The 12,899-nt window shown below is 39.2% G+C and overlaps 3 protein-coding genes across 3 annotated transcripts; 2 read left to right on the top strand and 1 right to left on the bottom strand.

Moving 5' to 3' along the window:
* The first annotated feature begins 101 nt into the window (after window positions 1-101).
* uqcc5 (ubiquinol-cytochrome c reductase complex assembly factor 5) lies at window positions 102-4,326 on the top strand. The gene is made up of 2 exons (XM_076741954.1): window positions 102-385; window positions 2,112-4,326. Exons 1-2 carry the CDS (start codon window positions 232-234, stop codon window positions 2,201-2,203), a joined length of 246 nt encoding a protein of 81 aa, XP_076598069.1. The 5' UTR covers window positions 102-231; the 3' UTR covers window positions 2,204-4,326.
* ognb (osteoglycin, paralog b) lies at window positions 2,823-4,402 on the bottom strand. The gene is made up of 6 exons (XM_076741953.1): window positions 4,232-4,402; window positions 4,038-4,116; window positions 3,624-3,788; window positions 3,330-3,532; window positions 3,141-3,233; window positions 2,823-2,993 (listed from the first exon to the last, which is right to left on the bottom strand). Exons 1-6 carry the CDS (start codon window positions 4,328-4,330, stop codon window positions 2,823-2,825), a joined length of 810 nt encoding a protein of 269 aa, XP_076598068.1. The 5' UTR covers window positions 4,331-4,402.
* A 1,750-nt stretch (window positions 4,403-6,152) lies between these two features.
* LOC143326621 (14-3-3 protein beta/alpha-1-like) lies at window positions 6,153-11,198 on the top strand. Its single transcript, XM_076740340.1, has 6 exons — window positions 6,153-6,436; window positions 7,593-7,894; window positions 8,019-8,142; window positions 8,711-8,874; window positions 9,147-9,242; window positions 9,332-11,198. Exons 2-6 carry the CDS (start codon window positions 7,601-7,603, stop codon window positions 9,386-9,388), a joined length of 735 nt encoding a protein of 244 aa, XP_076596455.1. The 5' UTR covers window positions 6,153-6,436; window positions 7,593-7,600; the 3' UTR covers window positions 9,389-11,198.
* Window positions 11,199-12,899: the final 1,701 nt, after the last annotated feature.

The raw sequence follows: 12,899 nt of genomic DNA, 5'->3' as shown, positions 1-12,899 counted from the left end.
GTTCGTTTTAAATTCCAGCGTCAGAACTACCGTAGGCTCCAGGAAATTCCAGGCAACGCCGCTCATTTGCTTGGTACCAGGCAGCAAAACAAGCGCCTACACGTCCATTGCTTCCATAATGTTTGTAAAGGACATGTAAAAGGTCCATGCTGAACAGCTTAGGGCAGGAGCCTCACCCCTGCAGTACCGACTGTTTATCGACACACGACTTGTGTATTTGAGTTCGCCAGGATGTTTGGTAGGAGTAAAAACGTGGCCTATCTTCTGGACCTCGTCCCGGGTAAACGTACTCTTGGGACATACAGGTTCCTTCCCATCTTTTTTTGCATCGGAGGCGTCATGGAGTGGGTCATGATCAACGTTAGGATAGGAAGAGAGACTTTTTGTGAGTGTGAAATGATGACTTGTGTTCGTTTTAGTAAAGCTTTGGTTTAAGTTGGTATTTAGCGGACGTTAGCATGATGGGGACGGCTATTAGCCGCTGTTAGCCTACGTATGTAAGTCACCTCTTGAGAATTTGTCAACGGCAGCTAAAAACCAATAACAGACCAAAACTTTCAAAGTGAGAGCTGTTCCTTGTCTGATTTGCATTTAGTGCAGTCTGACTTGCTAGACTGTATTAAGTTCTTCACTCCGTTTAAATGGCCCTGTTACATGTTTCAGTAGCTTGCACTCCACGATGCAGGGGACATGCTGTTTGGACTGTATTAGTCTAGAGATATGGGACATAACACCCTCGCTGACCTTCAGATGTGTCCCCACACTGTCCTGTACTCCAGCCTTTCTCCTCTCTGCTTCACTGTCTTTAGAAAATGTGGTAAAAGTGACTGAAAGATGGAAAAAGGAACTACAGTACAGGCAGTCTAATGAGTTAGACTGCTAACACAGACAGATAAACAGCATAGTATTTTTTGATATAGTACCTCAGTATAAGTAATGATATTTTTGGTGTCACATAAGTTACATATGCAGACAGCAGGATATGACAACATAATGTACATCAAGACAATGTGGCAGCCATAATATGCGATAATATTATAATAAATATCACCAGTGGTTATCACATTCTTAAGAAGTACCACAATACCAGAAAATCACTGCTTGCAAAATTGCATTCAAGTGCAGAAGTATGTGCTTAATGTACTTAACATTTTAAAGATAAGTGACATAAATGACACATCTATCTATCTATCTATCTATCTATCTATCTATCTATCTATCTATCTATCTATCCCTTATTAGTGGTTCATGTTTTATAAACTGATCAAATTCTTCATATAACAGCTGGAGTAGAGTAGAAGTACTGAGTAGAATATGAAGAAAAAGACTCAAGTATAAGTACCTTTAGTTCTTTAGAGCATGACTTGAATAAATGCACTTTCCAGCAGTGCACATCACATTATTGATATTCACTGGTATGTCTGTAGCTGCACCTGTGGAGAGTAGATGTACTAATGGATCAGTCAAAAGATTTAAGAAGAACCATAATGTGTTTCCACTCTCTCTGAACCCACATCCCTTCATTCCCATTGTTTTCAAATGTGCCATTTCAGGAGAGCTAAAAGGATTAAAATCCTCGTGTTAAAAAATAAAATAAAAAAGCTGCCCTTCATATTTTATCCTGTAGTATTCTGAGGCCATGCAGGGATAGAGAAAAATGTTTTCCTGTGCAGAGAACAGACTCCCATCCTGAGTTTTTTTCCTCAGCTTGTCATTACTTTCCTTATTACATATTTGCTGCAGTCACAAACTCTTCTTTTTCTAACTTTGCAAAAATTCTGCAGGATAACTTAAGGTCCTTTTCACAGGAACTAATTGACTATGTGAAACTAATTCTTTCATTAAAGATGGATCAGTTCCATTAAGTGTTCCAGACAGCCATGCCAGCATCCAGGAACTGGCTCACCTAAATGGAACGCAGTCACCATTAGTGTATTAATTACATCTGTGCTTTCCCAGCTACGACAAGCCAAATTGTCTGCTATATTGTTAATAAGGCATGGGTGGCAAGCATGAACCGCTCACAATGTAGCCTCAGTAGTCCACCATCAAAACTGCCTATATTACAGCTGTCTCATTTTAGTCTCTTAATTCTGTTTTTGTTTTTCCAGACGACGTCTACCGAAGGAAAAAATCAGAACGGGAGTACCAGCAGAAGATAGCAGATGGTTTGATCGTTCACAGTGAGCCTGCAGCCAAGTGAATGACGGTCGGATTTATTGTGGACTTCACTTGTGTCGTCTAAGGACACATTCTTGGACTCTTGCTCCCTTCCTTGTTTCCAACGGGCCGGGATGGACGTCATAGCATGTTACTGAGTTACAACAACTGTATCACAGTTATGAATGTCATTAAGGAGTCGAGAGTGAAAGGCTGAAAAATCACTTCCAACATGCAGGTTTTATTGTTAATATGGTATTCACTTTAAGAAACATGAGCAGTAATAATATTACTGGTGCAAAATCAAGTGAAAAAATCTCAGCATTGGTCTTATATTGATTTTACAGAGTCTATGTTGATGTGTTATGTCTAAAACATCTGCCAAGACAAACAGTCTCAGCCAAATTGTTATGAAAGAAAGGAATGCAAAGGTTCTTTGTATTTGGGCATCTTGGATGATTTGGCACAGGTACTGGCAGATAGCATTTGATAAGACACACAATTTCTGTAAGAGGTCTTGAACTGTATGGTAGATTGTTAATATAAAATGCAACGTAAGAACTGTATTTTGCAAATATTATTTGTATTATCTATGTATGTGCATCCTTCATTTTACACAGTACTTTCCCTACAAGGTTTACCAAAAGCATGCTTTGGTTATTTCAGTTGTACCATCCAATAGGGAGAGAGTGTAGACAGATGAAGCTGTTAGGGTGCTTGGACAGCATGACGGGGTTCCCATCCAGTCTCACCTCATCCATGTTGCTCCGGATGTAGTAACTGGTGTTACCTTTGCAGAATGTCTCATCTGTTATTGTTGAGATCTTGTTGTTCTGCAGAACAGACACAAGAGACCAATCTAATGACACAAAATCGGCCCGCTGTGTAGCTACCACTGACTGGCAGACAGAAATCTAATTGCTTCTACAGAGCTTCCTTGATTAATTGTTATGATTGCAGTGAATTACAGATGAACTTACATGCAGGTGCACAACGTGAAGAGACTCTGGGAGATGGGGCACTGCTGTCAGTTCATTGTTTCCGAGCCAAAGATATGCCAGCCTCGTGAGTTTCTGCAATAACAGAAAAACACTCAACCAGTCATCCAAACGCATGCAAAGTACATGATGTCTGCAACATTTAAAATGAGATCTTGCTTGCAAACTTACTTTAAAAGCAGTTGCCTTTACACCCTGGGTTTTAAGCTTGTTGAAATTTGCATTGAGTGATATTAGTGTGGTGGGCAGAATGGGAAGTTTAGTCAGTCTGTTTTCTGCAAGAATGAGCTCCTCAAGATTGGGAAGCTTTGAAAAAGCTCCATCGTCTATTTCAGCGATGAGATTCCCAGTTAGGTCAATTCTTCTTAATGGGGCTGGGTAAAAAACAAAAAACAGAGCTTGAAAGATGACATTCTTAATAGTTATTATTCATTATAGTTGATCATTATAATGACTTTTATTTACCCATGTCTGCAAAGTCTCTGTTGCTTATTTTTGTGATTTTGTTAAAACGTGCATAGAGATACGCAGTTTCCTTTGGCAGCGCAGGGACAGTTGACATTTCAGGGGACACCTCCTCACAGTAAACAGATCCACTCAGGCAAACGCACAGCAGACATGTCGGCAGCTCTGAAAAGATCACAGTGTCGTTCCATCACCTTGTTTTTACAGAAAATCATTTGATCTCATTTGTCTTTGGGACGTGACTGTGCAGCTTAAAATGCACTACACACGGTTTAGATGAGGACACTTGATCAGCCCCATTATTACATAATATGGGCTTTAGCTACATTCACAAAAATGTGGAAGAATGCCTCAGCACGTGTTGCATAATCGCCTTTGAAACAGTTGTTGAAAACTGTCGAAAACAACCCTTACCAATGGCTTTAGGAGCTACTGCTTGGTCAGTGTCTCGGTCTTGAGGGGTATCATAGTCTGGAAAGTTTACAATGTCTTTCTGTAAAAAAAAATATCATCATAATAGCTATACTTTTCCTCACAACTCAAGACTATTATGCATTTCTTCCACCCGCTCATTTACACACTGTATAAACCCAAAAAGATATTTTTACCTTTGGTTTTCTTACTTCCATGTATTCATCTTTTGCCGCAGAAGACAGTATCCATGGGAGCATAACAGACGTGAAAATTAAAGTCCTTAATTGCATCATTGTGTCTTAGTTGCTGGTGAGAGACGAGAGCACTGTCTGCAAGGCTGGGACCTGAGGTACATGTGAGCAGGAAAACTTTCCATCCAGTTTTTATTAAGCTGCCAGTATACTGCTGAGTAAGAAAAGGAAACTAGCTTTAACTCAATACGTGCTGTGTTTATGTTGCTCTCAGTGGTCAGGATGATCCTAAAGACTACATAGATGCACTGTATGTTTTGAGAAAGTGATGATGGTGAGCTGAACATATGGAGCACAAAGCGATGATTAAAAAATTGATCACAGGCAAATCATTAAGTGAACCTAAGCGACGCTGCTTTTAAATTTTACTTTGAGTGACAAAAGAATGTTCCTGGAAAAACAGAGTGGTTTGGGTTCCAGTAATTCATGGGGAAAAATTGAGTGATTTCTAAAGAAGAAATTGCCAAAGCAAGCACTGGACTGCAGAGAGAAAAACATTTTGAATGTGTCCGTTTTTCAACTTAACACTTAAGCTCAAATACCAACTTAATAACTAAAATAACTATTCCTGAAAGAGCAGCCATCTCTGAGGATGATGGAGTATTTTTCTTTTGTTGCTTTAATCATGTTTCCATTGAAGAGTTCTGGTAGCTTACTTTGAGAATATATGATGAAAAGTTCAGCTGGACATTTACAAGATGTCTTCAACAGTAATGCAGTTTTCCATGAGACGATCTAGCTTTGAGTCTTAAATCTGAATTGAATATAGGTACTGTAACCGTAATAGATATGGATTATATGTGAGGTGTCCAAACTTCCCACCTGGAAAATCTACATGCTTCCTCACTGCAAGGAATTAATATGACTCTGTCTGCGTACAGTCAAATATGGCAATTCATTCTGGAAATTGTCATATAGGGATGAAACGATTGGTCGATTAATTGATTGACAGGAAATGAATAGGCAACAAGCGTGATTAACAGTTAATCTTCTCACTCTTTTATTGTGTGAAAATGCCAAACACCACTGGTTTCACCTTATCAAATGCGAGGATTACCTGTTTGTTTCTGTTTTATTTGACTTGCAAATTTAATATCTTTGGGTTTTGGACTATTGCTCAAACAAAATAAGCAACTTGTAGATGCCTCTTTAGGTCCTGGGGATTTTTCACTATATTCTAACGTTTTAAAAACTAAATGATAATAACAACTATAATAACAAGTAAAAAAAAAGGGCAGATGAAGCAATAATGCAAATGACTGTTAGTTGCAACACTATTTTCATATGGAACCTGCACAACAAGACAGATATTTTACTCTCCTATCGATTGTGCTGCAGACAGATTTATTGATTACAGAAATCGCTCATCACCTGGAGTATCAGGTTCAAGCCCCTGCAGTGACAAACATCTGCACTGCTGAAATGTCCTTGAGCAAAACACTGAAGCCCTTCTGGTTCCAGAGGTGCTACACTGCCTCTGACCTTGACCTTTGACCTTGCTGTGCAGAATGGAAAGCAAAAGTAACTTTTTTACACATTTAACTATCACACTTACCGATGAAATATATTCATACAATGATGACCATTGTCAGTCTGCCTATTTCCTGCCTCAGTTGTTTATTATGTGGACGGCTCTAATGTTAAAGAGCAGAAGTAGGTTGTCCACTACTGGTGTGCTTGGTGTTTTAGAAACGTCGGGATGCTGTTAATATTGCGTGAGTAACTAAAACAGGAAGCCATTGCCGTCAAGACTGCCAGAAATGAATCAGTAGCTTCGTCATTATGAATCAAGTTTGAATAAAGACTCCTCATGAAACGTTAACCATCTAAATGCGATTATAGCCTGTAGTGAAAATGGTGGTATGGTCCTTTTAAAAGCCCTTAGATTATGAAGACGTGATGTAAACGTACATACGAAGCGCGTTTCTGTTTTTGATCAACCTAATTTTAAGTTTGGCTATATGAATTATCGCATTTAGCATATGAGCAGTGGCCGCATTACGTAAGGCAGATGTGTGTTGAAAAAAAGAGGAAACACAAGTGCCAGTGTAGCGGAAGTGGTACTGCCCTGAACGCTGAGCGAGACGGAGGACGGAGGCTGAATCGTCCAGAGAGAGAAAAAAAGCAGGAATAAAAGTCGCCAATATTGTAAGTGTAATAATCTCACATTGATCAACAGCGCACTGTAGTATTAGATTTTCATTCGTAGCTCAATGTTAGAATGGCTGTTTCATCGTGTCCGGTTGAATCCTGTTCAGAATCCATCAAGCTAACGAAGCAGGCTAGCTGGGTTTGTGAAAGGCTAGGCGTTTAGCTCGCTGGCTAATGCGAGATAACGGTACAGCTAATGCTAGCTAGCGAGCTAACCGACGGTCGGATTCCATGACACTTTGTTCTGACAGGCTCGTCAGCCTGGGCGGGCCGTGGTATAGCTGTTGAAAATGAATTAAATTCTAAAGTAATACCTCGCAGTGCAAGATTTTGTTTTCTGTTGATTATATAAAACGGCAAATGTTAATTGCCAATACCTTAAATGTGGTTTTCAGTCGAAAGCCAATCATTGCTTTTGCTGGCCTAGCTAACGAACGTTACCGTTAGATAGCGGTAACGGTACATTAGCTAGATGACGGTAGCTAGCTAACTGTTAGCCACTCCACTCGCTTTGCAATATCATGAATACGACAGATTAGCCGCCGTGCCGTTACCTAATCGAGTTAGATCGCCAGCGTAAATAGTAACAAAACACAGGATGAAACAGATTGGTCACATTTAACAAGTGAGCATTAACATCGGTTAGCGAAATGGATCATCGCGCTAGCGTTGCTCGCAACATTAGGGGAGGGCATTAAACCTGACCCGGGAAGACTTCGGCTGGTGTAGCAAGTATCGGTAAAAAAAAACATTAAACAAGCCAGTAAAACCTCTCTGCGTATTAAATTTTACATTGTGTCAGTTGCTAAGACTGTGGGCGAAGTGGATTCAGTTCTATTTTGTCGAGAAGATAAAGACGAGACAGGATTGGAGAACGAGCTAGCAGCTAACCTTAGCCAGTGATGTGTATGGTTGACCCACTTGCCAAGGGGCCCAGTTCGCAATGCCTATTTCACTTTGAATCCAGTGATTTGCTCACTTAAAAGACATCGCCTTTCAAAGCGAAATAAAAACAATTCACAACGTAGAGTCCAGAACACAGTTATGCCGATTAGGTGAATGGATAATGTGATGAATATTTTGAAACATTTTTTTTTCTTTTTTAAGTCAATTACAAGTACCTACCTCTGATACTTAATTTTCTTTTCCTCAGACTAGAAAATGGATAAGAACGACCTGGTACAGAAGGCCAAGCTTGCTGAGCAGGCTGAGCGCTATGATGACATGGCCGCAGCCATGAAGTCGGTGACGGAGCAAGGTGTGGAGCTGTCAAATGAGGAGCGCAACCTTCTCTCTGTTGCCTACAAGAATGTGGTAGGCGCACGCCGCTCATCCTGGCGCGTCATCTCCAGCATTGAGCAGAAGACTGAGGGCAATGACAAAAAACAGCAGATGGCACGTGAATACCGGGAGAAGATTGAACTGGAGTTGCAGGAAATCTGCCATGATGTGCTTGTAAGGGTCTCTCTCTTTCTTTTGTGTTTAAAAACTGTACTAATTCATACACTTATGAACACAGTGCTTGTGTGAAATTTAGCCTGATTATCACAATATTGACAAACTCAACTATTGTCTACAGGGGCTACTGGATAACTATCTCATTACCAACGCAAGTGCTGCTGAAAGCAAGGTGTTCTATCTGAAAATGAAAGGCGACTATTATAGATACCTGTCTGAGGTTGCATCTGGGGATGCTAAGAAGGGTAAGTGAGGACATGATATACATTATAATGTTGTGTTGTAATGTAAACATGAATTTCCCCCAAGTGGTTTAGTAAAGGCTTAAAACTGCATTAATAATGAATATTTTTATGGTAAAAGTGTGCCAAATAAGTATTTCAAATGAGAATGGTTTGCTCAAAGTGACAAGCCTGTAGTGCATCATCCAAGTTTACAGTTCCACTCAGCTCGGTGTAGCATCTTTCAGCTCTTAGTTGGTGAACACAGTGGAACTTCTAGTTCCTAAAGAGCAAGATATCTCTCACAGGACTTAGTGGAGACTAAAGCAGAGCCAGTGGGAATCATGGACTTAGACATTAACGAGGCGGATACAAACATGTCTCCAAATGCTAGTCTTGAACCATGTCTGTTCAATATGCAATGATCAACTGTGTGCCAATACATCTGCCATTTCAAATATATGGTGAAAATGCAGTATGTCGTTTGCTTGTTCTGCTGCCCCCAAGTGGTCTAGAAAAACAATTAATACTGCTTTAAAATGTATTATAGATAGTGTTGGTAATGTTTTTTTTGTTCTGTTTCTGCCTAAAGATACAGTGGAAAACTCCCAGCAGGCGTACCAGCAAGCTTTTGACATTAGCAAGGGTGAGATGCAGCCGACACACCCTATCCGGCTTGGCCTGGCCCTCAACTTCTCAGTCTTCTACTATGAAATCCTCAACAACCCGGACAAGGCCTGCAGCCTGGCTAAGACGGTATGAACTGAGGCCTTAAGGCATAGTTTTGAAATCTTTTTACAGGTTAATTGTATTATTAAAAGTTTGAAGACTGTAGACACCAAAAATAGCCAGAAATCATGGACACATTTAAGTACTTACATACATTGTAAGGAAATTTTGAGCATTTATTTTTTCAGTGCTCACAGTTCAAAGAAACTTCACTTTTGCTCAGTTACTGCTAAACAGTGTTGAGAAGATGTGGCTAGATAATTCAAGTTTAAATAACAAGTTGAATGTTTGCATTTCAGGCATTTGATGAAGCCATTGCTGAACTTGACACTTTGAACGAGGATTCTTACAAAGACAGCACCCTGATCATGCAACTACTAAGGGACAACCTGACTGTGAGTTTCAAGCGCCGCCTCTGCCTTTGATTGATCCTGATGTAGTTTTCACAGCAGATCATAACATCATTTTTTTTCTCTGTTCCCAGCTGTGGACATCAGAAAACCAGGCAGATGAGGGAGAGACCGGAGACGGGGAAAACTAATGGAATTGCACTGTTATCCACCTACACTCTTATCTTAAACACAGACAGCTTATATACATCCCCCTCCACTCCATCAGCTCCTCCCTCTTCTGTATGACAAGCAGCCTGAATTGCTCCTGACCAACTAGTTTACCCCTCTCAGTTCACTGTGAGGTGACAGGGTAATTTTCAGTTAGCAGATTCAGTCACTTTGTGGAAACATGTTGTATTGATTAGTGAGTCCATGTTGCTGTTGTTTTTGTCAGCTTTGTGTGTATGTCTGTATGTAGTGAGTGAGCATGTGTGAAAGGAAGCGAAAGATTGTGTGTATGGTCTGGGGGGGAGGGGGGTGTTGTGAATTTTAATCGTCCTTCCAAATCCCTTTGTCCCAGCTAGTTTGTTGTGCATTTTTCATCCCTTTTTTTTTTTTGTTACTTTCTTATTTGTGATTCCTCATGATATTTGCAGGCTTTATTGTATGGTAATGAAACTGGCAGTTGATTTCCACCAAACACTGTGATGGTAGGCGTTACATTTGCTTCACAACCCAAAACAGTTTTTGTGTTTGAACTTCCAGACACGTACAATCCTGTATTCAACTAACTGCAATTCTGCTGTGGGCTCATACAGAAAGGAGGCAGGCTGTATTGTGACACTGACATCTTGGTGTAATGATCCTTGATCATGTTCACAAATTCACAGTTTCAAAGATTTACTGGACCCCTTAAATTGTCATGTTAGATTTGTTGAGTCATCCGACATTCCACATTAGGCTTTGGGAAAGGCAGTTCTTTTCATTTCTTCTTTTTTTTTTTTGTTTTTAACTAGGTATGAATTGTCATCGTAGTTTTACTCACTGTTCAGGTGCTGCTTGATCTCAGTACAATGGAAATTGTATGTGCGTAAATGTGGTTCCTTGTATTTTACAAGATTGACTATCATCTGTATGTAAAACCTAAAGTAACCTTTTATTGATGTTAATTGAAAATGTTTTACCACACTGTATCGACCCTGCTTGCAAAGTATTCCTCTTAAAGCGGTTGTTTCCCCTACCCAAAAAAGAAAAAAAAACAAAACAAAACAAAAAAAAAATCTCTGCCTGGCTTTCTCTTGCAGCCTCGGTTTTCATTAAGTTGGCAGCATCTGCTTGTTGTTTTAAGATATTTAAAAAAAAAACAAAAACAAAAAAAAAACGAGTTAGCCCAGACAAATTTAAAAAGCTAAATCCTAACCTCAGTTTTTACCCAGGTGCATCCCTCTGCTGTTAAAGATGGCTAGTGTGAATGATCGCCTCAAAAATCAGGTCTATTCAGAAGGTGCAATTTTGGGGGAAGACCATCCCATCACTTTGGAAAGAAGCTCAGTGTCACAATACCATGTATCACCACTACATTCCACATATTGTAGTTGAAGACACCATTCCACATTATAGCTGACAGTCTGTTTATTCTGACAATGCTCCAATGAATTGAAATAATCTTATGTTGAAAAAAAAAAAGTCATGTCAGTTTATTATTATGCTTGATGAAAATGCAGTTAGTGAATGTGGAACGAAGCCTGTCTGTATATCAGGTATCTACTTGCTTTGTTTTTACTGACAAGTCTTATGGCTAAAATTTGCTTCTGTAACAGTCTATTACCCAGTGCACACACGTGGTTGTGAAAATTTAGAATAGCTCTAAAAAGCAATGACGAAATGGAGATAAACAATGGTTGGTGTAATTCTAGCTTTGTGTTTATGTATCTTAAAACCATTCTAGTTTCACTATACATGTAAGAAATAGGAAAGTGTCAAAGACCATTCAGTGAAATAAAGTTTCGTTTAAGATAACAGGCAAATTACGTCTTCGTTTTTGTTCACAAGGAATATTTTCTCAAAAATGGTTTAGATGTGATAAGAAATTTCGATTTGAAGAGCTCGTATAAAATCACGGAGAATTGGTGACATGTCTTCACCGCCAGAGGGCGAAATACATCGAATTTTGTCCTGTCAGGTGCGGGAACTAATTTTCATCGCGGAGTGTCACGTTAGTTAATTTCTGCCCTGTCACGGTTTAGAATTGAGATAGCGACGCGCGGAGGACGATGCAGGTGTTCCACGGCCGCAATTAAACAAAAACAACTAACAGTCCGTGCGGAAAGTGACCTGCGCTCACAAGCTATCGCTGAAAAATCACACACCAGACTTACGACTAGCTTAAAGCTGTAAGTAACTTGAATTTGAAGACATTTTCGCCGGTTTTCATTGAGATTTATTAGCTTCACTTGCGTCAGATATCAACTAATTCTGATTTGAAGTTCATGAAGACGAGGTGTAAATTTAGCTAGCTTCAGGTAACGCGTAATCGTGTTTTTGGCAACAAGTCAGTCAATTTTTGTTAACCGATTTTTAAAACTCTGGATTTCTCGCTCACTTTTCTGAAGGTCCTAGCGCAACAAGTTTATTGAAGCTACGCTATAACGTGAATTAGGTGATAAAACTTTGGTAAATTTGAATTAATGTTTCTTTTCTCTCTTGACGTGAGGCTGTGGTTTTATATAAAGATCTAATATTAGGGCCGAACAATGAGCGAGCATGCTCGTGTGCTACAGACCCCAGCAAAGATCACTTTCATATAGATTTTTCAAAAGTGAAAATTAAATGCAAAAATGACCATTCCCACTAAAAGTGTGACACATTATCTGTCAGAAATAATTTCAGTATGATTTTTTTTATGCATATCGTTATTAAGATCCCCACATACTCTGCTGTGGATCAGGGACACCCAGCTTAAACTAATGCAGTCCATTTCATCCTGCAAAACTTCATGCTGAAGCTGATTTAGTTTAACTATATGAAGAGTTTGTAGGATGCAGTTAGTTTATGGTGCTGTTGAATCACATTGCACTGTACAGAGTATGGATTTAAATTAATGTGGACATAAACATAGCTCCTTAAATCACAGGCCACAATTTATGAATTACAAAAAACAAAACAAACATAACCATATGCACAATCATAGACTTTTAATTGATTGAGTTTTCTTTACAAAACTTCTTCCAAGCAGGGACCAATTTTCTTTTTCCCTCCTCATCTTTGTAAATGGATGAATGCACATTTAATCTGCTGATACTGTGTTTTTATAGCTGACCTGAATCAGTTTAATGAATTTCAGAGCTTAATTGGCCAAATACATACAAAGAATTTGACTCCAGTTTAAAGTTGCTCTCAGTGTGTTTGAACACAGTACAAAAATTGAGTTTTATAATATTTAATATTTTTAGATAGAAATAGCTAAAAAGCACAGACAAGACTGATGAAGCATAGTGTGTGTGGTAGAAGATCATGTGTTGGATGCAAAGATTATCTGCAAATTAAAATGAAATGTCTTATTAAAAGGAATAGAGACACGATCCAATGCAGTCTAATACGACACTCCTGCAGTGAATCCTGCCTTCATTCATGAAGGTTTTTGTTGTTGTATTTGAACGGTGTCGATTCAACTTTGTGGCCTTTGGTACCATTCAATTATGTTTCTATTATTTTGTCTAT

The sequence above is a fragment of the Chaetodon auriga genome, chromosome 10, assembly GCF_051107435.1.
Source record: "Chaetodon auriga isolate fChaAug3 chromosome 10, fChaAug3.hap1, whole genome shotgun sequence".
Taxonomy (NCBI): Eukaryota; Metazoa; Chordata; class Actinopteri; order Chaetodontiformes; family Chaetodontidae; genus Chaetodon; species Chaetodon auriga.
This window is presented reverse-complemented; position numbering and strand designations above follow the sequence as displayed.

What these genes read in the sequence shown, in the direction of transcription:
- ognb (XM_076741953.1), bottom strand. Translation starts at nt 4,330, where the DNA reads ATGATGCAATTAAGGACTTTAATTTTCACGTCTGTTATGCTCCCATGG. An exon ending in TGGAAGTAAGAAAACCAAAG is followed by an intron (nt 4,117 to 4,231) that starts GTAAAAATATCT and finishes TTTTTTTTACAG; the next exon opens with AAAGACATTGTAAACTTTCC. An exon ending in AGTAGCTCCTAAAGCCATTG is followed by an intron (nt 3,789 to 4,037) that starts GTAAGGGTTGTT and finishes TGATCTTTTCAG; the next exon opens with AGCTGCCGACATGTCTGCTG.
- LOC143326621 (XM_076740340.1), top strand. Translation starts at nt 7,601, where the DNA reads ATGGATAAGAACGACCTGGTACAGAAGGCCAAGCTTGCTGAGCAGGCT. An exon ending in ATCTGGGGATGCTAAGAAGG is followed by an intron (nt 8,143 to 8,710) that starts GTAAGTGAGGAC and finishes TTCTGCCTAAAG; the next exon opens with ATACAGTGGAAAACTCCCAG. An exon ending in CCTGCAGCCTGGCTAAGACG is followed by an intron (nt 8,875 to 9,146) that starts GTATGAACTGAG and finishes TTTGCATTTCAG; the next exon opens with GCATTTGATGAAGCCATTGC.
- uqcc5 (XM_076741954.1), top strand. Translation starts at nt 232, where the DNA reads ATGTTTGGTAGGAGTAAAAACGTGGCCTATCTTCTGGACCTCGTCCCG. An exon ending in GATAGGAAGAGAGACTTTTT is followed by an intron (nt 386 to 2,111) that starts GTGAGTGTGAAA and finishes TTGTTTTTCCAG; the next exon opens with ACGACGTCTACCGAAGGAAA.